The sequence below is a fragment of the Chlamydotis macqueenii genome, chromosome W (assembly GCF_036417535.1).
Source record: "Chlamydotis macqueenii isolate bChlMac1 chromosome W, bChlMac1.mat, whole genome shotgun sequence".
NCBI lineage: Eukaryota > Metazoa > Chordata > Aves > Otidiformes > Otididae > Chlamydotis > Chlamydotis macqueenii.
The window spans coordinates 2,838,988-2,864,361 of record NC_141592.1 but is presented as its reverse complement, the minus strand read 5'-3'; the positions used below and the strand labels follow the sequence as shown (position 1 = coordinate 2,864,361).

Here is a 25,374-nt window from a genome sequence, read left to right as displayed (position 1 = left end):
CCTCGCCCTCTGGCTTCCCATCAGGTGGCCCTGAGCAGGGCTAAACTACGACAGTAGGTCATTAATGAAGATGTTAAATAGTATTTACTCCTGTATTGATCCCTGACATACACCACTTCTGACTTGCCTCCAACTGAACTTTGTGCCACTGCTCACAACCCTGGCCATTCAGCCAGTTTTCAGTCCACCTCTCTGTCTACTTATCTAATCTGTACTTTGTCAGCTTGTTGTCATAGTTCAGCCCCGCTCGGGACCAGACTACGCAGTCTCTCTCTCACTCCCCCCACCCTCCGAGAGAACAGGGGGAGATGATATAGGAAAAAAGGCTCGAGGTTTGAGATAAGGACAGGGAGAAATCCTTAAAGTTACCGTTACGGGCAAAACAGACTCGACTTGGGGAAAACTATTCATTTATTGCTAAAAACAAAGCAGGATAATGAGATAGTGAACAAGATAACCTCCCCCCACCCCTCCCTCTTCCCGGGCTTAACATTATCTCTACCTCCTTCCCCCCCCCCCGAGCAGCACAGGGGGGAAGAGGGAATGGGGGTCGTGGTCAGTTCATCACATGTTGTTTCACGCTGCTGCTTCCTCCTCAGGGGAAGAACTCCTCACATTCCTCCCCTGCTCCAGCTTGGGGTCCCTCCCACGGGCCACAGTCCTTTGTGAAACTGCTCTGGCGTGGGTCATCTCTTCCACGGGGTGCAGTCCCTCCAGAACAGCTGTCCCAGCGGGCCCTCCACAGGCCAGAGCTTCCTTCAGGCCTCCACCTGCCCCAGCGTGGGGTCCTCCACGGGCTGCAGGTGGATCTCTGCTCCTCTGTGGACCTCCATGGGCTGCAGGGGGACAACCTGCTCCACCATGGTCGTCACCACAGGCTGCAGGGGAATCTTGGCCAGGAGCCGCATTACTGCTCCCCCTCCTTCTTCACTGACCTTGGCGTCTGCAGCCGTTCCTCACAACAGGCAGGAAGTTTGGCCCGTAGGGGACCCACACTGGAGCAGAGGAAGAGCATGAGTAGGAAGGAGCAGCAGAGATGAAGCGTTATGAACTGACTGCAACCTTCATTCTCCATCCCCCTGCGCTGCTTAGGACAGCAGGGAGGAGGAAAAACTGGGAAAAAGAGGGGATGGGAGAAAGATTAGTTTTGTTGTTATTTCTCACTATCCTACTCTGTTATTAATTGGCAATAAATTAATTTCCCCAAGTCACATTTGTTTTGCCCGTGATTGTAATTGCTGAGTGATCTCCCTGTCCTTATCTCAACCCATGAGCTTTTTCATCTATTTTCTCCCCCTATCCAGTTGAGGAGGGGGAGTGAGAGAGTGGCTTTCTGGACACCTGGCAGCCAGCCAAGGTTAACCCACCACAGTAGTTTCTGTGGTTTTTTAATAATTATTTTATCTTTTCCTCTCTAAATAAAATCAAATGGGAATCACCTCATGGTTGGCTCAGAACTTCCTATTTAAGGTGTTACTTTAAAGAGAAAGGATAGTGATAACTTCAGAGTATTTTGAATGATTGTTGTGGTTTAGCCCAAGTCACCACACAGTTTCTCACTCACCCTCCCCCTACCCAGTGGGATGGGGGAGAGAATTGGGAAAGAAAGGAAAACTCGTGGGTTGAGATGAAGACGGTTTACTAGAATAGCAAAGGAAAACTACAATAATAACAGAATATAAGGATACTAAAATATACAAAATGAACAATGCACGATTTCTCACCACCCGATGTCCCAGTGACCGATACAGCCTGTCCCGAGATGTGATCAGGGAAACAAAACCGAGCAGCAAGCAAAGGAGTGAAAGCGAGCCAGCAAGGTAGGGGGAACGATGCCAGCAAATGAGAGAGATGGATGCCAGGAAGGCAGATACTCACCCTGGCCTGCCCCCACTTATATACTGAGCATGACGTTTATGGCATGGAATACTCTCTTTGGCCAGTTTGGGTCAATTATTCTGTCTGTCTTTCTCCCAGCTTCCTCCATCTACATGTTATCGAGACTTGGAAAGGAGGAAAGTGTCCTTGGTCTCATTAACAACACCTCATCAGTTTGTTTATCAACATTCTTCACATCTGAAATCCAAAACACACCAGCTACTGAGAGGAAAATTAACTCCATCCCTGCCAAAACCAGGACAATGATAAATCAATGTTCACTTTGCAGATTAAGAAAAGCATATTGGGAAGCACATCAGGTTGTCTCCAAGGTCTAGGTCAGTCAGTATCACTAGTCTAATCAAACTGACATCTTCATAATGTAGCGTTTTGCTGCTGGCTTCTTCTTGTCTTTCTAAATAGTTACAAGTATATCTGGCATTGCTGCTTCTAATATAGCATTTTGAGACGTTTCACTGTTATGGTTTAGCTGTTTTTAAAAATGTTGATTTATTCCAATTCTTTGACCCTTCTGTGAGCAGAGGACAATGTGTAGCTTGAGTTGTGTATGGCTAAACTGAAAGCTGATGCTGAGAACTTATGAACCTTCAAAATTTTGTTGCCTGTCAAAGATTCATCTTGTGCTGGAACATGTATGTCAGGACCTCTGCATGTGTAGTTAATCTGTTTTCTTGTTTTAACAGCTGCATGTTAACAGTATGGGTCAGGCTTTCTGGAGAAACCTCTTATTGTGGCTTGCATCTTATTTTGAAGTTGAAGTGACTAATGCTATGGAAAAAGTTGCCTCTGTACCTCTACTTCCTGCTAATAGATTCCAGTGTCTGTTTTTTAAACAACTACTGAGTTTTCTGTTGTGCTTCTTGCAGGTTCTATAAAACTGTCACCAGGTTTATTTGCTGCTTAGTTATTGTAATCAGGGAATTCTACTAGATGTATATTTTTCCTTTACCAAAAAATATCTGAGTTTTATTTCCCATTCATTAAATGGATGTGTGTATTATCTTTGCTATCCTGTTTCACTGACAAAAATGGCTTTAATTAGGCTATCTATTTTGTAGCATATTTTTTTTCTTTATTCTATAGTTATTTCACATCTTATTATATTTTGTCCTACCTGAGCTCTTTCTGGCTGATGCCTCGCTTGGTGTTGCTTGACTATACTATAATGGGGGAAAAATATCCAGTGTTCTCCAGAGGAGAAATTATTTCTGGATATTTCAGCAATAAATACTCAGGGAAAGGAGGAGGAATTGGGGACATTTGTGGTAACGGCATTTGTCTTCCCAAGCAACCATTATGTATGCTGAGGCCCCGCTTGCCAGGAAGTGGCTAAACATCTGCCTGCCAATGGGAAGTAGTGAATGAATTCCTCTTTTTGCTTTGCTTGCGCACACAGCTTTGGCTTTCCTTATTAAACTGTAATTATCTTGATCCCTCTGTTTTCTCCCCATCCTGTAAGAGAGGGGAGTGAGCAAGAGGCTGGGTGGGTGTTGACCAGGGTCAACCCACCACACTAATGTATTTATGAAATTTAAACACTGATGATTCAAGTTACAAAGCTACAATACTTAGGAAGAAACTCCCCGTGTGAATAGATGTTTAGCACAGATTTTCTTGCACGTTCCTGTCTGGCATCTGTCAACATCTGTCACCTTAGATGGGGTACTGGGTTAGTTGAACCGCAGATCTGTTCTGGTGAGAAAGTACCAGCACTCTATGATCTACCATCCAACAAATGTTCAAGCTATTTGGATCATATAAAATAAATCAGATTTCATAAAATCACCACAAATGTATTTTTTCTGTAACCATACACACACTCAGAAGTAGACTGTTATAGGGGAAAAGCTTTTGAATTGTGTCTAATTAAAAGATTAGAAGCAAACAGAGTAAATACAAGAATTACACAGCTATTAATGTTGGAACTATTTTGACACATCATCATAAGGGCATACCAAAAATAATCCCCAAAACTCGTGTTAAGCAATCTTAATTTCCACTTACACAGTTATGAATACAATCCCAGACTTGTGTTGATGCTTGCTGAAAGTTATTTCTATGTTACCAATAGTGAATTCAACATTTATTGAAGTCTAAGATTTTACATTTGTCTAAATAGTTTACAAATTCCATGTGAAATATTTTTTGTGATTATCAATCAACTAAACAAAATAAATAATCCTTCTACTGATGGGTTACTATAAAAGCATCAAGACAAATTTATGTTCAGACAGTTTCAATAGTCTTTAAAAAGTTTCAGCATCTGTCTTCAGTGCCTAGCTAACAATCTCAAAGGTCTAAATTAACCCAGCGCTCACATCTATCACAAAGAGTGGAATAAAAGCAGACTTCAAGTACTTCAGAGATCTGCTTGGAAGAATCCCATGGGATATGGCCCTGGAGAGAAGAGAGGTCCAGGAGGGCTGGTTTATATTTAAGGATCACATTCTCCAAACCCAGGAAAGGACCATTCCAACAAGTAGGAAAGCAAGGAAAGGTGGCAGGAGGCCTGCATGGATGAGCAAGGAGCTCCTGACTGAACTCAGATGAAAAAAGGAAGTGTACAAGAGGTAGAAGCAAGGATAAGGTACTCAGGATGAGCATAGAGATTGTAGGGCACAAGAACACTTTGTTATGGTAACCCAGGATAGTTCGCCTCCCCCAACCAAGTATGTAGAGTCCCAAGCACATCTTACCTCGTTGTCACGGTAACCTGGGATAGTTTGCTTCCCCCTCATCTTCACATACCTTTGCGAGGGGGGCAATGTGAAGGCCAGCTGTGGATCTTGGAATTCGGACAACAGCACCTGCATTACATCAGTGGGGAGTGGGAGGTTGAGCGAGAAACTGTGTGGTGACGAGGGCTAAACCACCACATGAGCAAAACAGGATGTATGATATGTTAATCAGTGCAAGTTTTATTATCCACCCCTGCAGTGCTTTCCCTTGAGTTTCACTCCCGAGCAGGGTTCTACTGCATTGGGTCCCTATTTGATTAGCGCTGATGTCCTGGAATTCCACCGTGGTAATGTTACACACTCATTAAAGCCAAAGCTTTCACTTGCTTTGTGTTGTGCCTCATCCCTGAGAGATCCACATCTGCTTTTTTGATAGTAACAGAGATGCTGTCTGATCTTGCAGGGATAGGGTTAGAAAAGCCAAGGTCAATTTGGAGCTGAATCTGGCAAGGGGTGTGAAGGATTTTACAAGTACATAAACAGCAAAAGGAAGACTAGGGAAATGTGGCCCAGCTGCTGAATGGAGCATGGGAACTAGTGACAAGGGACATGGAAAAGGCCAAGGTGCTCAATGCATTCTTCAGTTTTTACCATAATACCTTTAGCTTCTCATCCTGGTTAATGCTTGGATTCACTCCTTGGTAATCAATGCACACCCATAGTTTTGGCTGAATTCCCACCTAGTCAAATAACTAGAGTTATATTTAATTTTTGTTCCTGAGTGTTTGACATTTTAGATATACTTTTAGCCTTCCTAACAGTTTTTACCTGTTAAAAATTATATTTTCTACTGCCTTCAGAAGAGTTCACTTCCTGTTTGGCTAGTGATTCAAACAACAGTTTAAGTCATCTCCTAAATATTTTAAGAATGGCCATAAATAGCTGTTCTCTTGTGCTATAGAAATGTGTGTAGTTCATACAGTTTTTAAATTGGAGATCTCATTTGCTATATTGAAACTGCTAAATATGTGGCTACTCTTCAATTTCACAGAAACCTAGTGTCCTGGTTGTGGCTAGGACAGAGTTAACATTCACGTGAGCTGGGAGGAGAACAGGAGCTGGTGGCCCCTGTGGCTGGGGCACCCAGCTGGGCTAGGTTACTGATTAGCCAACAGCTGGGGTAAGTTTCCCCAAACTGGCCCAAGGGCTGTTCCATCCCATGGGACACCCTGCTCAGTGTATCAGTGAGGGGAGTGGGAAGTCTCCTGTTACTTGGGAATAAACTGGGCATCAGGATTTGCTGTGAGCTATTGTACTGTATTTGTTTTCCATCTGTTTTGTTTTCTTCTGTTATTTCTCTTGAATTTATTTGTTGTTTCATCTCGACCTAGGAGTTTTGCCATCTTTTCTTTACTGATTTTCCTCCCTGTCCCACTGGAGAGTGGGGGTAGTGAGTGAGAGACTGTGTAGCTTAGTCCTGAGCAGGGCTAAACTGTGATACCTAGCTATAAAATAAGGTTTAGACAATAAGTAATTTAATTATCTGGTATAGATTCTGATCTATCCAATATACTGTGTAAACAAATCATGTTTTCATTCTTTTTTGACAGCTAGTTACTAGGTTAATGGAATCTCAAATATTGTAAAATAAATTTGAGTTCTCTATCTTTCACTACTTAGCCCTTAGACCTAGAAGTCTTCAATTACTCTTATATATTATGTAGTGTAGATTTTATAGTGCTTGAGAGAAAACACACTTCAGTAGTTTATAATGGAATGTAATTACCTTTTTAAGTGCTGATATATTTCACATTAGTTTGAAAGTTTAGCTTCTGCTAGTTCTTATACTTAGTTTACCACTTAATCTATTTACCTTAATCTTTTTCTATGTTTAACAAATTTAGGATTCCAGCTACCATCTTCTCATATTCCTTTCTGAAGCTTTGCATACTGTGAAAAATGTTTCACTATTTGAATTCTGAAATGTATTCCAAAACAAACTCAGTTAAAACAAGTATTTGTGAGCCACGCCTACTCAGTCAGTTTACTGGAGAGCAAGCTTATCTGATAACAGAGTGTAATCTGGTAATCTGCAGTGTGGGAACCATAAGTAACATACAGTAAACCAGTTTAATCTCCTGTTTTAATTAAATCTAATGCTGTCATCTTATGCTACCAGTGCAATTTTTATTTTGATATATATGTATAAGCAGGTGGTTTCTTTATCATATTTAAAACTGCCCACATAAGGGTTTTTGGGATCAGAATATATCTGCTTCCTGGGTAACTTATCCTCTCTTGCATTTTAAACAAAAAGAATGAAAAATGTTGCACATATTCTGAGGATAAACAGGACAGAAATCTAAGTATTCAATTACAATTAGAGAGAGGGAAAGTTTAGGAAGTTTGAATCTTAATCCTTGGCTGTATATTTATGAGAATTATATGTTTGAGAAATAAAGGTTACTTAGTTTCCTAGTACTGTTTGAAGTGACTTTTTAATTTTCTAATTTTTTTGTTACTCTTCTTTTTGAGGTTCCATAGGCAGAAAGATAATATATATTTAAAAGGTAGCAGTATATTTGTTAATTAAAGCATGCATTTTGTAGTCTGTTTCTGTTTACTCTACCAGTGGTGGGAAAAACAAATACACACAAAAAACCACTGTTCTTATTTAACTCTAAAATTATGAATGCATTCCTTTTAATTTGGAAAGGGAGGGGAAAGCTTTGTGTTTCACATTTCCTAGTACAACAGAATATAGTTCTACTGATGGGACAAGAAGTTTACCTTGTCATATTTTCTTTATTTAATTTGATTTTAAATGTTTAAGAAACCTGGTTTATTTTACTTTTCAGCTCCATTTTTCAGATATGGATTCAAAATCATGTTCTAACCATAATGATATGTGAGGATAACACAAATTTGCCAAATCAGACCTATTCCTTTTGATTTTGCACTTTGACAATTATAGGAGGATCATTTCTCTTCACTTTCAGATGTCTTAATTACTAGCTTGACTGAAATTACTTAGATGAGTAAAATAGGATTTGGTCTTAAATTTGCATCCCTTAGTGTATTGGATGTAAGTGGCAAGGGGGGGTGGGCTGCAGGGATGTGGCCTCTGTGGGAAGAGGTCAGGGACTGTCATGTGCTGGATATAGCTGACTTGGCAACAGACCTACAACAGGCCAGAGCTGAGCCCATCAGCAAAGTTTGTGGCACCTCTGTGAAAATATATTTAAGACAGGGCAGAAAAAGAGAGGAGTAGGGAACAAAAAGAATGAGAAACAACAGAGGCAACACCAAGGTCAGAGAAAGGAGGAGGTGCTCCACGGTGCTGGAGCAGATAATTCTCTGCAGCCTGTGGAGGATCCATGCCAGAATAGATGGATATTCCTAAAGAAACTGCTGTCTGTGTGTTTTATCTCAGAGCAGGATCAGCACAAAAGATTGAAATACCAAAATAATCAACAAGACCGAGTTTCACTTGATTTATTCAAATAGAGAATTTCATAAAGGATTAGTAGCAATTATCAACAAATTAACAGTAATAGCATTTAAAGGTAATGCATCTGCAGGCTTCTCTTGCCGGCTCACCTACCCCGCACGCACCGGAGCCCCGCCCCGGGGAAAGCAGGGCATCACACGGATACCGCCAAGCCAAGCCTTCAATTTAATGCTGCGCAACACAGGGTTAAATACCCGTACACCCGCTGCGCACGCGAACGCACCCGCCCCCCTGCACCCATGGACCCATCCATGCCCGCCACGCACCTGCCCCTGCGCCCATGGACTTATCCGTGCCCACCACGTACGTGGACGCACCTGCCCCTGCGCCCATGGACTTATCCGTGCCCACCACGTACGTGGACGCACCTGCCCCTGCGCCCATGGACTTATCCGTGCCCACCACGTACGTGGACGCACCTGCCCCTGAGCCCATGGACTTATCCGTGCCCACCACGTACGTGGACGCACCTGCCCCCTGCGCCCATGGACCTATCCGTACCTAGCGTGCGAATCACTGCGGACCGCCCCTCCTGCATACATGCAGCCCTGCTAACGTTACCCCACAATTCCCCCCCGTATGCTAAATCATCCTGGTCTAATGGCTGGTACCCTGAGGTGGATGCCGCCATAACATAGTTGATCATGGATAGTCGCCTAGTGACCCCTCAACCATAGCATGCACGAAACGTAACAGTAACAGAAACAAACAAAGCATTATCAAAGCAACTGCTAGGATTGTCAAACCTATAGACACAATATTTCTTAGCCATCTAGGTAAACCGAACAGGTCTGGAAACTACCCCAGTCCTTTAGGGCTTTGACTGGGCAGCATGCGCACGCGTCTTCTCCAAGGCCGAGGAGGAGTTCTTGCTGAAGTCCAAACAGCAGTAGCTTAGGAGACCTAGGACTCCCTCTAGGTCGCTGCAACCGATGCCAGGCCTCGCAAGGGCATAATCTAATGCCAACTTCATTTGTGTCAGTCCTTCGTCGCGTGCTGAGTAAAGTTGATGTAGTTCGTGAACCGCTCCCAGAAATTAGGCGTTATCACTGCCATTGGAAGACTCACAATCAGGATCAATCCCACTAGGATGAGCTGGAGAGCGTGGAGCCGCTCGGTCACCCTGCCGATCCTCCAGCCACGGCGGTACCAACCAGGCTGGGATCCATCAGGTCCCCACACCTGTGGAGATACAAGCATACCCTCGTCCCCATGTTAGCAAATCAGCGGGACCTTCCCAACGTGGGTCTTCTGGCAGGCGGTACCAGACCTTTGGGAGTGCCTTGCCCCCAAACAGCAGCTGACATGAGGAAAAATGATTTTGGATAGGGGAAACGGATTAAGGGCCAGCGAAGGACATATGATTCAGTACCACAAGTACTTCACTGACCAAGACTCCTGGCGAACCCCTCTTTCCCCCCTCTCTGAAGCAGATTAGCTGTGCTTTCAGGGTTTTGTGCGCGCGTTCTACAATCACTTGCTTGGTGCTGTTCAGAGGAATGCCAAACGTATGGCGGACTCCCCCCATCTGCAGGAAGTGGCGAGATACCCGTGACGGCCCACGGTCAGTCTTTATTTTCCGAGGTACCCTAGGCAAATAAAAGCCCAGCTCTGGTGCAGGATGGATTTTGTGTCGTGGACGTCGTGAATGGACACACGAAGAGAGCTCGGGAGCAAGTGTCGATCGCAACATGAATGTATTTGAAACAGCCAAATAGCGCATAGTCTGTGATATCTAGTTGTCGTACCTGGTTCGGAGCATACCTCCGGGGTTAACGCCTGGGTAGTATAAGGCCTGGTTCGGGTTAGGTGCTTGACATGCTGGACAGGCTGCCACTACAGCCCAACCGTGTGAGACGGGCAGTCGGAACTGACGTCGTATGGCGTGTGCGTTCTGATGTAGTATTCTCTGTGTCACTTTTATAGACAGGTGACCAAGCACGGAATGTTAATGATTATACCTAGTATGATGCCTAGTATCACAATTTTTTAGCTAAGGATAGCAACCACCTAGCTATGCCCTACACAAGCTAATAAGATTACTAATGACACCTTATATATATATATAAAAAAAACCCTAAATGTCACTATTTTCTACTAATTTTCTATTATGATATTCTCTATTACTACAAACATAATAACTTCAGTAACCTTCTTATCTACAAGGCCAGTGACTAGTTTTTTGCAGGCCTCTGTTGAAACAAGCCATAAATTCTGCTAACCACGTCTTGTATCTTAAAGCTTCCCTTCTCATTCCATGGCTTTCTTCCAGCGAGCATGATTGTATCCCTCCCCCAAGGTCGGTGTGCTTTCACTGACACAGTACTGGCTCAAGAAATACCCACATCTCTCTCTTCTTTGTTTATGAGAAGAGGCTTGTTTCAACGCTTTATCTATTGAAGTCTGCACACATATCAACACACACGGAATACAGATCAAAATACATATATAAAAAGAATGAATAAGCATCCTACAGCTATTTGTAATAAGCTTTTATCAATCCACCAAAAGATTTCTGAATATATCAAAATCATCACTTTGTTGCAGTTTTTGTACTCCTTTTTGCAAGTTTTGAATACTTTTGTGAATAGATTCTGAATGATCAGACAGATTCATGCAGCAAAGCCCATCAAAATCCTGACAACCATGATTTTGTGCTAATAATAAAAAAATCTATTGCTGATCTATTCTGTTACCAACCCGACTACGCCAAAGACACCGTCGAGCAAGAGGATGATGATCAGCAGGGTCAGAGCAGAGAAGGGAGACAGGCGCAGCACCTTCAGGGCGTCCCCTGCTATTAATAAAGTGTGCTCTGGGTCCATCCTCTCTCTCCCTGGCTCCGAGCCACCTCTGTTTATCCCTCAGCAGATTCAGTGGCAGAGTACTGACTAGGTGTTGCTGCACGCGTGGCCAGCGCACACAACAAGGCCTGTCAAATATGTGCTCTGCAGGCTAACAGCGGTTCTGTTTTGTAAAGTAGCATAGCGTACAGAATCTACATCAATTAACAGTGTTAATAGTACTGATATAATTGCATGTGTTTACTTAGCAAGCCAAAAGCCCAATTTATTTAGCGTAGCTAACGCCTGGGCACTTGCCACATCAAGTGCAAAGATTGAAGCAGCAATAATTTCACCTGGTTTCCAAAACTCTGTATTATCTTGGCAATCAGATTCAATGCTATGTGTACTTCGTTTAGGTCTTTTATGCTGTCAGGATTTTGATATGTGCTCGCGTGGTTACACCATGCTGTGCCATTGCGATGTATAGGTCTTAAAGCATTTACAATCATTACCCCTCTAGAAACATTAGCTCCTGAATAGTTAAAGGAAATAGGCAGAAGTCCATCTTTAGGGATCCCAAAAGTTCCATCTTTTGTAATTTAGCACTCAGCACTCGCAGCTGCTGTTGTTTTACACAGAGTTGCCGTCCTACCGCTATCTGATCTGGCAGATTGACCAAGCATGTTCTGAAAGGCTTATTTGAAGATGATACAGACAGACAAATGGCGCCCCACCCTGTGGCACCAGCCATAGTTACCCACACATTTGTTCTTTCTGTGACTGATGTCCATGGAGCTGCCACACAGCTTGTTAACAATCCGACGAACGCAAGGCAGCTTGGAGCGCTGGTCGTACCCATCGTGCAGGGATCCACTTGTTCACTGCTCCTGTAGAGACACAAGCATATCCTTTCCCCCACGTCATAAGAGGGAATGGTCCTTCCCAATTACCTGTTTCCAGATTCTTTTTTTTTTTTTTTTTTTTTTTTGGCTCAGCTTCCTGCACCTGCTCATTAACGAGACTTGGAAAGCCAGACAGTGTCCTTGGTCTCATTAACAACAGCCCTTATCATCAGAGCATTTTTATCAACATTCTTCACATACAAAATCCAAAGCTTCTAAGAGGAAAATTAACTTCATCCCTGCTAAAACCAAGACAGTATTCATCCCTTATTTCACACCATTCACTTCATGCTTATACACACACACACAAACACGCCACCTCTATAGCGAGGAAGCTCCAAAGACCGAAGGCTCCTTTTCCGGATCTATGGGACCTGGATCAAAGGGATTTTCCGGCTCGCTGTTAGTCTTTGTTTCCATGGACGAAGGAGCGGACGGGGTAACGGGTGCTGTTGCATCTCCTTTCTGCGTGTGATTCTTCAAGGCTTCAAACATCACACGCCACACCGGTAATAACCTTTGGACAGCAGGGTCACCCCGCGTTGCACAGTCCCACAGTCCAATACCTATGGTGTTCCAGGAGCCCTCTGTATAGATATTACAGAGGTTTGCGTTTGATACGTGAGCGGACACCCAAGTCAACAAGCTCTTCAGGTCAGTGTTATTAATAGCACAGTTCTGTTCCTCTAACACTTTTGTTAGACTCGTTAAAACTGATTTATGTTCCTTTGAAGCAGTGCTTCTCGTCGTTCTGGTCTGGAGGACCGCGGCTCTATCACCGCCGCTTTATCCTTGGTCTCGGGGACCGCGGCTCTTTTCCCCACCGGGAAAGCGCTCGGACCCCGCTCCGCGCCCCGCGACTCCTCGGGCGCCACCTCGAAACTGGCTCCCGCCTCACTATCGCCCCTCCGCGAATCCACAAGCGGTGGAGCCGATGGGGCAGAAGGAGAGACAGAGGGCATTTCTGTGTCCTCGTATTTGGGGGGTTGTTCTTTCGGGTCAGGCTCCTCCGGCAAGGAAGGCGTGATACACAGGGGAGTACACCCAAATTCCATCGCCCCTCTACCACCATCAGAGGCTCCCGGCCGAACCAGGCAGACCACCGGAGCGCCACCCCCCTGTCCATCCCCCTCCCCTTCCGAGGGCCACCCTTCTTTGATTGCAGTTAAAGCCGCAACCCACACTTGGCGCGCCTCTCGAGCCTTAGCCAGCAGTCTTTTCACCGAACCTAACATCTCCAGCCGCGTCGCCACACCCTTCGTTCCGACCCCCCCTTCTTCCAGTAACTCTTTCCCCGCCGCCTGTAACCGCGCCACGTCCATCACCTCACCCGGCTTGTTAATCAAGCCCCTTTTCTGCATCCATAGGATGAACTCCGTCAACGGTGCCGTGTGCACCGGACAATGCACATCTTTACCCAACGCCTTTAATACCTTCACTGTATCAGAGATGGATGCCATCCTAACAGCAGGCAGGCACGACCGCCGCGCGGCCCCAGCTCAAAACCGTCCGGACCTGTCACACGTCGGGGTCACCACTTGCCGGCTCTCTTGCCAGCTAACCTACCCCGCACGCACCGGAGCCCCGCCCCGGGGAAAGCAGGGCATCACACGGACACCGCCAAGCCAAGCCTTCAATTTAATGCTGCGCAACACAGGGTTAAATACCCGTACACCCGCTGCGCACGCGAACACACCCGCCCCCTGCGCCCATGGATCTATCCGTGCCCGCCACGCACCTGCCCCTGCGCCCATGGACTTATCCGTGCCCACCACGTACATGGACGCACCTGCCCCTGCGCCCATGGACCTATCCGTGCCCACCACGTACGTGGACACACCTGCCCCCTGCGCCCATGGACTTATCCGTGCCCACCACGTACGTGGACGCACCTGCCCCTGCGCCCATGGACTTATCCGTGCCCACCACGTACGTGGACGCACCTGCCCCTGCGCCCATGGGCTTATCCGTGCCCACCACGTACGTGGACGCACCTGCCCCTGCGCCCATGGACTTATCCGTGCCCACCACGTACGTGGACGCACCTGCCCCCTGCGCCCATGGACTTATCCGTGCCCACCACGTACGTGGACGCACCTGCCCCCTGCGCCCATGGACCTATCCGTGCCCACCACGTACATGGACGCACCTGCCCCTGCACCCATGGACTTATCCGTGCCCACCACGTACGTGGACGCACCTGCCCCTGCGCCCATGGACTTATCCGTGCCCACCACGTACGTGGACGCACCTGCCCCTGCGCCCATGGACTTATCCGTGCCCGCCACGTACGTGGACGCACCTGCCCCTGCGCCCATGGACTTATCCGTGCCCACCACGTACGTGGACGCACCTGCCCCTGCGCCCATGGACTTATCCGTGCCCACCACGTACGTGGACGCACCTGCCCCCTGCGCCCATGGACCTATCCGTGCCCACCACGTACGTGGACGCACCTGCCCCTGCGCCCATGGACTTATCCGTGCCCACCACGTACGTGGACGCACCTGCCCCTGCACCCATGGACTTATCCGTGCCCACCACGTACGTGGACGCACCTGCCCCTGCGCCCATGGATCTATCCGTGCCCACCACGTACGTGGACGCACCTGCCCCTGCGCCCATGGATCTATCCGTGCCCACCACGTACGTGGACGCACCTGCCCCTGCGCCCATGGACTTATCCGTGCCCACCACGTACGTGGACGCACCTGCCCCTGCACCCATGGACCTATCCGCGCCTAGCGCGCGAATCACTGCAGACTGCCCCTCCTGCATACATGCAGCCCTGCTAACATTACCCCACATGCATCCAATCATTACTACATGAAAATAAGTATAGTAATTAAGAAAGATACATCACCAATTGCCCTATTAATACATTACCATCATCCAGAGATACAGTCACTGGGGAGCCCCAGTTGCAGCGAGGATTTAGAGAGCCTGTCCCGGCAATTGGGAGGTCCTATGCAGTGCGTCCACTCGTAGGTGAGGTCTCCAAAGTCGCTGCAAGAGGGTCCAGCCTTTTATAGTGCTAAATAAACAACTTTCTTTCATTATTCTACAATGCAGAATCATCTGGTTTCAGTTACCCTGTTGCCCCTCCCCCCAGAGCTTGGCCAGAGCTCAAAAGAGGAAACAAGGGAGTTGCTGTGATGTAACGCTTCTCTCTTGCATATCTTCTGTTTTTTCATAAACAAGGCCAAAGAGTTGTTACCCATTCTTATGATGTACTTTCTCACACTCTGTGTATACTGAAGAAGTTATAATTAAAACAACACAATCCTGCTGAACATAGCAATGTGATACAGATCATCCATGGGTCAACTCTGGCTCGGGCCTGTTAATCAGGCCCGGTCATAGGTCACTTCACCCTGGAGAACCCACAGTAGAGCAGAGGAAAAAGCGTGAGAAGGAAGAAGCAGCAGAGAGAAACCATTATGTACTGTAACCTTCCATCCTCTCTGTGCAGCTTAGGGGGGATGAGGTGGAGGAGTCTGGAGTGAAGAAGTAAAGTTGGGCATGGGAAAGGGAAGAAGGAAAGGTGTTGGTTTAATGTTTTTACTTTTGTTTCTCACTACCCAACATGGCAATTACATTTTTATTTTAGTTGGCAATAAATTAAGCTATATTCCCCAAGTCATGTCTATTTTGCCTTTGACCATAATTGGTAAGCAAACTCCCCATTTTTAACCATGAGTTTTCTCATTACTGTTCTTCCTACTTTCTCTCCCTGTTATGCTGAAGAGGGGTAGTGAGCAAGCAATTGTGTGGGAGTTGGCAGTTAGTCAAGGCTAACCAACCACACTTGTTCAATGTTAATAATGTACTAGGACTCTTCTACTCTGAAAACTTGACATGTAAAATAGTGTAGATCTCAATTATTTCACCATTCATTTTTATCATCTTATAAAATTTTAGTACTCATTCAAAATATATGCATAAGTATACAAGAGCATGAAGCTGTCTATATAAGTGTATCTTTAAGATGAATTATAATTATTCATTTATTTCAAAACTACTTTTACCTCATCAGTATATCTGAGTTGCTATGTAATGTGTGGGTGATTTTTTTTTTTTTCTCCAGATACTGAAGATGATGACTAGAAAGATTAAGCTTTGGGACATTAATGCCCATATAACCTGTCATTTATGCAATGGATACCTGATTGATGCCACCACTGTAACAGAATGCCTACATACTTGTAAGTAGGAATATAATGCTGTGAGCAAGCTAAAATTGTTTTTTATTTGATATGCTAGATGTTTTAACAGTTTTAGTTTAAATTTAAAGTTTTTTAAAGCCAGAATAATTACCTATTTGAAATGCTGTTCTAGTATCTATGGAAATGGTTTTGTATTCCAATTTTAAGCATGTTTTGTTAGGAAGACTCCAATTAGATATAATTTTCTTACCATAGCTACAATGCATCACTTCTCTGAATTGAGAACAGTCATGAAATATGTTCATTAAAAATGTTCTCTTCTCCAGGCTGAACAATCCCAACTCTCTCAGCCTTTCTTCATAGGAGAGGTGTTCCAGCCCTTTGACTATTTTTGTGGCCCTCCTCTGGACCTGCTCTAACAGGTCCATGTCTGTCTTGTACTGCGGACCCTAGAGCTGAATGCAGTATTCCAGGTGGGGTCTCATGAGAGCAGAGTAGAGGGGGAAAATCACCTCCCTCAACCTTCTGGTCATGCTTCGTTTCATGCATCCCAAGATACGACTGTCTTTCTGGGCTGAGAGCACACATTGCCAGTTCAGGTCCAGTTTTTCGTCCACCAGTATATCCCCAAGTTCTTCTCTGCAGGGCTGCTCTCAATCCATTTATAACCCAGCCTGTATTGATACTGGGGATTGCCCTGATCCATGTGCAGGACGTTGTGCTTGACTTCGTTGAACTTTGAGGTTCTCACAGGCCCACTCCTCAAGCCTGTCAAGGTCCCTCTGGATGGCAGCCCTTTCCTCAAGAGTATCAGCTGCACCACTCAGCTTGGTGTCATCTGCAAACTTGCTGAGGATGCACTCAATCCCACTATGTCATTGATGAAGATACCTCTGCCTCCAGGGGTTCTCTGGGGTCCCACACTTTGTTGTCCTAAGGCCGTGATTGTTACCGTGGCTATTGATCTACTTAATCTTCTCCTATCATTATTTTCCCTATTCCTATACATCCTCCAGGCTCCTTCAATTAACTTCTCCAAATCCCACACCTCAGGCTCTTTTAGTCTTTGGAGTTTTTGTCTAATATCTTCGGATGACTGGCCCAAAAACAACGATACCAATTGTTGCTGCCCTACATCAGATGAGGGGTCTAAAGTGGTATATTTACACATTGCCAATCGCAATCTGTCTAAGAATTCCGTGGGGGTTTCAGTTTGCCCTTGCTTCACAGCATAAATTGCTGACCAATTTACAGCTTTCGGGATCGCGTTCTCCAATCCAAATTTTATCCAATCTTGGTATCGCTTTAATATGCGATAGTCTGTATTATCATTTGGATCCCAATTTGGGTCAGTCAGGGGAACACACTGATCGACTCCCCCTGCCAGCGTTCCGGCTGTAATTTGAGCCTGGACATGAGTTCAGGCGGTTTTTAGAATTAGCTGTTTCTCCGTCTCAGTCATTGCATTTAACATTATGTCTATATCTTTCCAGTCTGGGTCTTGATTTTTAATTATTAATTCAAATCTTTTGGCAATTCCCAGTGGATTCTGTTGCTCGTCCCTTGTCCACCAATGCCGTCACCCCGTCATAGAAGGCCACCAAATTGGTCAGGCACGATCTGCCCTTAGTGAAGCCATGTTGGCTGTCACCAGCAACAGTCCTTCAAGAACTGTTCCAGTATGGGCCCTTTCCATCCCTTTCCATGGGATACAGTCCAGATTGCTCCAGTGTGGGTCCCCCACAGGCTGCAGTTTCTGGCAGAAAGCTTGCTCCTGCATGTGCTCCTCTCCATGGGTCACGGTTCCTGCCAGGAGCCTGCTCCAGCTTGGGGTCTTCCATGGGCTGCAGTGTAGGTATTTGCTCCAACGTGATGCTCGGTGGGCTGCAGGGGGACAACCTGCATCACCATGGTCTTCACTATGGGCTGCAGGGGAATCTCAGCTCCAGCACCTGGAGCACCTCCTCCCCCTCCTTCTTCACTGACCTTGGTGTTTGCAGCTGTTCCTTTCCCAATAAATTCTTCACAATCAGGCTTTGGCAGATGCCTCTCAGTTTCTCTTCACATCTCCTCTCTCCACTTTAGCAGCCGGGCTGGGCCCAGACGGCCGCCCGGCGGGAGGCCAGAGAGTGAGGGCTGCAAGGCCCACAAGGCTCGTGCCTCCCACTCTCTACCCCTGCTTCAGCTTCTTCACATCATCTTCTATTTTTTTTTTTTTTTCCCCTGTTTTCCCCTTCTTAAATACGTTATCGCAGAGGTGTTATCAGGGAACATTCTGCTACCAATTGGCTCGGCCCTGGCCAGCAGTGGGTCCGCCCTAGGCCCGGCCGAGTCCACTGAACAAAGGGGAAACAACTTCTAGCAGCTTCTTACAGAAGCTGCCACCGTAGCCCCCCCTCACTAAACAAAACCAGAACACTGTGTCATAGACGCTCATTTTATTAAAAGAGTTTGATAGTGCTCTGGAGGAGGCAGGAAACTCTGGAGGTTTTAGAAGAAACAAGGTGAGTGTGGAAGAGTTGGATGCTCCATAGCAGGCAGATTTGTTGGACAGGCAACCGTTTTCTGAACACAAGGATGGTGTTAAGTACTTCTTAACAGTGATTGATAGACACATTATTAAAGCATGCCTGGGCCATTGGTCTAAAAGGCAAAATGGGTTCTGAAATAGCTGGGGATTTTAAAACCATTTTTAGTAGGGGGCCTGTGCCTCAGAAGTTACAGACAGACTGAAGAAATAAATTTCTAAGCAAGCCTTTAAACAAGCATTTAAAGCAGTATGATATTTACCGCTTTGTTACTAATGAAATAAAAGCCTCTGTTTATAGAGAGTTTAAAATGGACGCTCAAAACAAAGATATTTTGCAGCACGTGACATTCTTGACTACATTGATATGTTGTCGGAGTTTATAAAGAGCTATAGTCATAGCTTTCACAGAATTGTCAGAACCAGGCCTTGTGGATGTGAACTCTTTAAACTCTGCAAGGGTTTGCAAAAATGTATATGGGGGTATATTTAAAATGAGAGAATATGCACCTCTGCTCAGAAAGGAAGACCAGGTGGAGGTGCCCAGCACAGCTCAAAATGGATGAAAAGCCTTACACTGTATCCTACAACAGGGGACCTAGCACAGCGGGCAGGCACGTGGCAGTGGGCAGGTGCGCGGCAGCATGGTGACCACCTGGCAAAAAGTGGTATCCTCTGCTTCTCCTGAGCTTCTAGCACCCAGTAGAACCAATGCAGCCACACAGACAGAGCTCCTGTCAGAGCATGTGACCACCCAGGCTTCAGACTGCGGTGAGTGTGTGCGAGGATATTCCTGGAGATGGAGGGTGATAGCAAGCAAGCCTATGGGAGGTGTGACCAGGTAGATGAACTACTCTGCCTGGTGGCCAAGCTTCAGGAGGAGGTGGGTGGACTGAGGAGCATCCGAGAGTCTGAGAAGGAGATCAAGCAATGGAGCTGTGTTCTGCCATCTCTGGTACACACATGCCAACTCAGTATGGCCACTACGGAGGTAGGTCCAGGATCTGTTTTGTGCCAGGAGGAAGGTAGTGTTACGAGGGATAGGGAGGAGTGGAAGCAGGTTACTGCATGGAGCGGTAAGAGGAACCCCTTCTTACCCTCTCAGCTACCTTTAAAGAATAGGTACAAGGCTCTGGATATGGTAGATGAAGTGTGTGGGGTAACGTTAGCAGGGCTGCATGTATGCAGGAGGGGCGGTCCGTGGTGATTCACGCACTGGACGCGGATGAGTCCACAAGTGCAGGGGGCAGGTGCGTCCACGTACGTGGTGGGCACGGATAAGTCCATGGGTGCAGGGGCAGGTGCGTGGCGGGCATAGATGGGTCCATGGGCACAGGGGGGCGGGTGTGTTCGCGTGCGTAGCGGGTGTACGGGTATTTAACCCTGTGTTGCGCAGCATTAAATTGAAGGCTTGGCTTGACGGTATCCGTGTGATGCCCTGCTTTCCCCGGAGCGGGTCTTCAGTGCATGCGGGGTAGGTGAGCCGGCAAGAGAAGCCGGCAAAGTGCATAATGAGATAGGAGGAATCTGTGCAAGCATCGTCACCAAGGTCAGTTCAACCAACCCCTCACAACAAGACTTGCATTAAGACCAGCACTGAGAAGAAACAACGATGAGTTATGGTCATAGGTGGCTCCCTCCTGAGCAGAACAGAGGCACTCATTTGCAGACCGGACCCTCATTTTGGGGAATTTTGCTGCCTCCCTGGGACCCGAGTCAGGGATGTCACCAGACGACTGATGAGCTTAGTACAACCTTCGGACTATTATCCACTCAGACTCTTTCATGTGGGTATTAATGATGTTGCAACAAGAAGTCCAAAGTTGATCAAAAGAGATTTTGGGGCCCTGGGAAGAATGCTAAAATATTTGGGAGCACAGGCAGTGTTTTCCTCATTCTTCCTAGTAACGGGGAGAGACTTTGGAAGAAGCAAGCATGCCCAAGACATCAGTACCTGACTCCAGGACTGGCGCCTCTGCCAGAACTTTGGACTTTATGACCATGGAAGAGTGAGCCTTTGAGGCACAAGATATGCTGGGGCCTGACAGGATCCGCCTGTCTTGATGGGGGAAAAGCTTCTTTGCTTGTAAGCTGATGGGACTGATTGAGGGGGCTTTAAACTAGAATTGATGGGGCTTTAAACTAGAATTGATGGGGGAAGGGGATACCAACAGGAGAGCTGAAGGTAAGCCAAGGGTTGGCATGGCATTGCCTGAGGGTGGCAATGCTAGTGGGAGCATTTACGCCCTTCCAGGGAGCACTGAGGGCTTAGGAGCACATCTGAAATGCATGTACGCTAACACACACGGTATGCGAAACAAGCAGGATGAACTGGAAGGCACTGATCAGTTCCCAGAGCTACAATATCATTGGTACTAGTGAGACTTGGTGGAATGAATCTCACGACTCAAGTGCTGGGATGGAGGGCTACAGGCTGTTCAGGAGGGATAGGCAGGGCAGACAAGGTGGAGGTGTTGCACTGTATGTTAAGGGAGCGGTTTGATTGTACAGCCCTTACAGTTAGTGATGATGTGGTGGAGAGCCTCTGGGTGAGAATTAGGATGGAAAACAAAGCAGATGTTGTAGTAGGTGTCTACTGCCCAGCCAGGATGATAATAGCACTGATGAATTACTCTATAGGCAATTAGGAGAAATCTCTGGATCAGTAGCCCTTGTCCTTATGGGAGATTCCAACTTCCCAGACATCAACTGGGAATATCATACTGCTGTGATGAACAAGTCTGGGAAATTCCTGAACTTTGTGGAAGATAACTTCTTGTCACAAGTACTCTGAGTCAACTAGGAAAGATGCCCTCCTAGACTTATTGTTTGTGAATAGAGAAGGACTCATGGGAGATGTGATGGTAGGTGTCTCTCTTGGCCACATTGATCAGGAAATGGTTGAGTGTAAAATTTTCAGTGTAATGAGAAAAAATGTTGTCAGAGTTGCTACCCTGGATTTCAAGAGAGCAAATTTTAAGCTATTCAGGGAGCTACTTAGCAGTGTCCCTTGGAAATCTTCCTTTGAGGGCTTAGGAAGTTTTTAAGAAGCACCTTTTAGAAGCACAGGAGCAGGCAACCCCATTGTGTCGAAAGTCAAACAAGCGGGGCAGAAGACCAGCTTGGCTGAACAGGGAACTCCTTGAGGAGCTCAAGAGGAAGAAGAAATTGCATGATTTCTGGAAGCGGGGTCAGGCTTTGCAGGAAGAGTACAGAATCATAGTTTGCACATGCAGGGAGAAGGCACGAAAGGCCAGAGTTGAAACTGGCCAGTGTTGTGTCAGACAACAAGAAAGGCTTTTTAAAGCACATTAATAGCAAGAGGAGGTCTAAGGAAAACATTTCACCGATGCCTGTTAAGATGGTCGCCTGACTAATAGGGATGAAGAAAAAGCGGAAGCATTCAATGTTTTTGTTTTGCCTCAGTCTTTAATAATACTGATAGACCTTGGGCTGCCCGGTCCCCTGAGTCGGAGGACCACGAGTGTGGGAACAGTGCCTTTCCATTTGTGGACACTGAAATTGTGAGGGACCAACTGTGTCAGCTGTATGTTCACAAGTCCGTGGTGCCTGATGGGATTAATCCCAGAGTACTGAAGGAGCTTGGGGATGTTACAGCAGGACCCCTCCTTGATCATCTACCAAAGGTCTTGGGAGTCTGGGGAGGTCCCTGCTGACTGGAAGCTAGCCAATGTTATTCCAATTTACAAGAAGGGCGTGAGGGAAGACCCAGGAAACTACAGACCTGTTAGTTCCTGGAAAAATTATGGAGAAGATCGTACTGGGTGCTATTGAAAGGCATTTAAAGGACAATGCAATCATCAGGCACAGTCAACGTGGGTTCACAAAGGGAAAGTCCTGCCTAACTAATTTGATACCCTTCTATGATGAGGTCACCCGCCTAGTGGATGAAGGGAAGGCGGTGGATGTAGTCTTTCTGGATTTCAGTAAGGCTTTTGCTACTGTCCCTCACAGTATCCTTCTGGACAAGTTGTCCAACTGTGGTACATGGTGCAGGTACATGGTGCGCTGGGTGAAGAACTGGTTGAAGGGCAGAGCTCAAAGGGTTGTAGTGAGTAGGGCTACATCTGGCTGGTGGCCAGTCACCAGCGGTGTTCCTCAGGGCTCAATCCCAGGCCCAGTTCTGTTCAATATTTTATCAATGATCTGGATGCAGGAGTTGAATTCACCATTAGCAAGTTTGCTAATGATACTAAACTGGGAGGTGCTGTTGACTCTCTCAAGGGACGAGAGGCCTTACAGAGGGCTCTGGATAGATTGGAGCATTCAGCAATGATTAATGGGATGAAATGTAACAAGAATAAATGCCAGATTCTGCACCTGGGACAGATTAATGCTGGACACAAGTATAGATTGGGAGAGGAGTGGCTGGAGAGCAGCCCTGCAGAAAGGGATCTGGGGGTGCTGGTTGACAGCAGGCTCAATATGAGCCAGCAGTGAGCCCTGACAGCCAAGAGGGCAAACCACATCCTGGGGTGCATCAAATACAGCACAACCAGCCGGTCAAAAGAGGAGATTATCCCGCTGTATTTAGCGTTGGTGCGGCCTCACCTCGAGTACTGTAGGTGCTGAGCTCTTCTCCCTGGTATCCAGGGACAGGATGCATGGGAATGGGTCAAAGCTGCGTCAGAGGAGGTTCAAACTTGACATTAGGAAGCGTTTCTTTACCGTGAGGGTGGTGAAACACTGGAACAGGTTTCCTAGAGAGGTGCTCGATGCCCCATGCCTGTCAGGCATTTGGACAATGCCCTTAACAACATGCTTTAACTTTTGGTCAGCCCTGAATTGGTCAGGCAGTCGGACTAGATGATCGGTGTAGGTCCCGTCCAACTGAATTTTTCTATTCCCTTCTGTTCTAAAAATATTGTTGAGTACTTCAGCCTTTTCCACTTCAGTTGTCACTAGTTCTCCCGTCTAATTTATCAGGGAGGGGGTACATTTTCTTTAACCTTTCTTTTCTGGCCAACGTACCTGTAAAACCCTTTTCTATTATTCTTTGCGTTCCTTGCCAAATTCAGCTCCAGCTTTGCCTTATCTGTCTTCGTCCCATCCCTACGCATCCGGACAGCATCCTTATATTCTTCCCAGGATACATGTCCCTGGTTCCACTGCCTATGAATTTCCTTTTAGTTTGACCAGGAGATCCTTACTCAGCCATGCTGATCTGCCTTCCTTGCCTGATTTCTTACATGTGGGAATCAAGAGCTCTTGCACTCTAAGAAAAAGTTCTGTTCAGCTCCTTTGCCCCTGAGGGCTGTTTCCCAGGGGGTCACATTCACTAGTTCCTTAAACAATGGAATGTTTGCTGTCCTAAAATTCAAGGTCCTGACTTTACTCTTCACCTGGTCCATAGCTCTCAAGACTGAGAATCCCAGCAGGGCATGATCACTGCAGCCCTGGCTGCCACCAGTCTTGACCTCTCTAATTCATCTCTGTTGGTGAGCAAGAGGTCCAGTAACCCTTCTCCTCTGATCGGGCTGTCTCTCATCTGGATTAAAAAATTATCCTTGATGCACGCCAAGAGTCTCCTGGACTGCTTACAGCTTGCTGTGCAGCTTTTCCAGCAGATGTCAGGGTGATTGAAGTCTCCCAGCAGGATCAGGGCCTGCGATTGTGGTGCTTCCCGTAGTTCAAGTAAGAACGCTTTGTCCACAGGCTCCCCTTGGTTGAGCGGTCTATAGTAAACACCACTCATGAGGTTTCCTTTGTGTCTTTGGCCCCTAATTACTGTTAAGCAACATTCAACCGAAAAGGGATCTGGACAAACGTTCAAGGCAGAACTTAAGGGCTGCCTTGCTCCAGAGCTTTATTCTAACTTCAGAGGTCACAACTAGTTCACAAGAAGGCTATGTCAAGGCCAAAGAGAGCTATCTAATATGAAAACCTGTCAGGACCCTGAGTTCATTCCCCTCCTCCCTGGGGGTTTGCTTGCCTGAGCTCAGGGCCAATTTTGATGAGCAGCTGTACGACCATGAAACTGTTGTAAAGAAAGAGCAGTTTGAGAAAAAGCTTGAAGAATTTTCAGTGTGAACTCACTCTGCTCCACTTAGCAGCAGCATGCACTAACCAGGCATGTGCAAGACAACCAGGGGAACAGGCCCAGCCAGCATGGGTTCATGAAGAGCAGGCCCTGCTTGACCAACCTGATCTCCTTCTATGACCAGGTGACCTGCCTAGTGGACGACGGAAAGGCTGTGGATGTTGGCATCAACAGGTGGATGTTGGCACTTGGCCTTGTTGAACCTCATACAGTTCACCTTGGCCCATCGGTCCAGCCTGTCCAGATGCCTCTGCAGAGCCTTCCTGCCCTCGAGCAGATCGACACTCCCACCTGGCTCTCAAGTTCCAGAGCCCCATATCTGTTGTGTAAGGGCAACTGGCAAGGTGAGGGAGGCCAGGAGGGGATTCGCCTGCCGCCCCAAGCAGGAACCTGTTTCCATTCCGTGTGATTTGTCCCACCACATTTCAGTCATAGTTTAGCCCCGCTCAGGACCAAACTACACAGTCTCTTGCTCACTCCCCCCACCGTCTGAGGGAACAGGGAGAGATCACAGAATGATAGAATCATAGAATGGTTTGGGTGGGAAGGGACCTTCAAAGCCCATCCAGTCCAGCCCCCCTGCAAGGAGCAGGGACATCTCCAAACAGATCAGGTTGCTCAGAGCCCCGGCCAACCTGGCCTGGAATGTTTCCAGGGATGGGGCATCCACCGCCTCTCTGGGCAACCTGGGACAGTGTTCCACCACCCTCACTGTAAAAATTTTTTTCCTAATATCTAATCTAAATCTACTTCCTTCTGTTTTGAAACCATCACCCCTCGTCCTGTCACAACAGGCCCTAGTGAAGAGTTTCTCCCCATCTTTCCTGTAGGCCCCCTTGAGGTA

At 46.7% G+C, this 25,374-nt stretch overlaps 1 protein-coding gene across 1 annotated transcript in view; it reads left to right on the top strand.

Moving 5' to 3' along the window:
• LOC147596529 (polycomb group RING finger protein 3-like) overlaps window positions 1-25,374 on the top strand; it is a 69,981-nt gene that overhangs the window by 7,486 nt on the left and 37,121 nt on the right. The window contains exon 2 of the mRNA XM_086769451.1: window positions 15,864-15,981. Within this exon, the coding sequence (XP_086625577.1) occupies window positions 15,873-15,981 (109 nt within the window). The 5' untranslated portion in view covers window positions 15,864-15,872. The remainder of the gene's footprint in view (window positions 1-15,863; window positions 15,982-25,374) is intronic.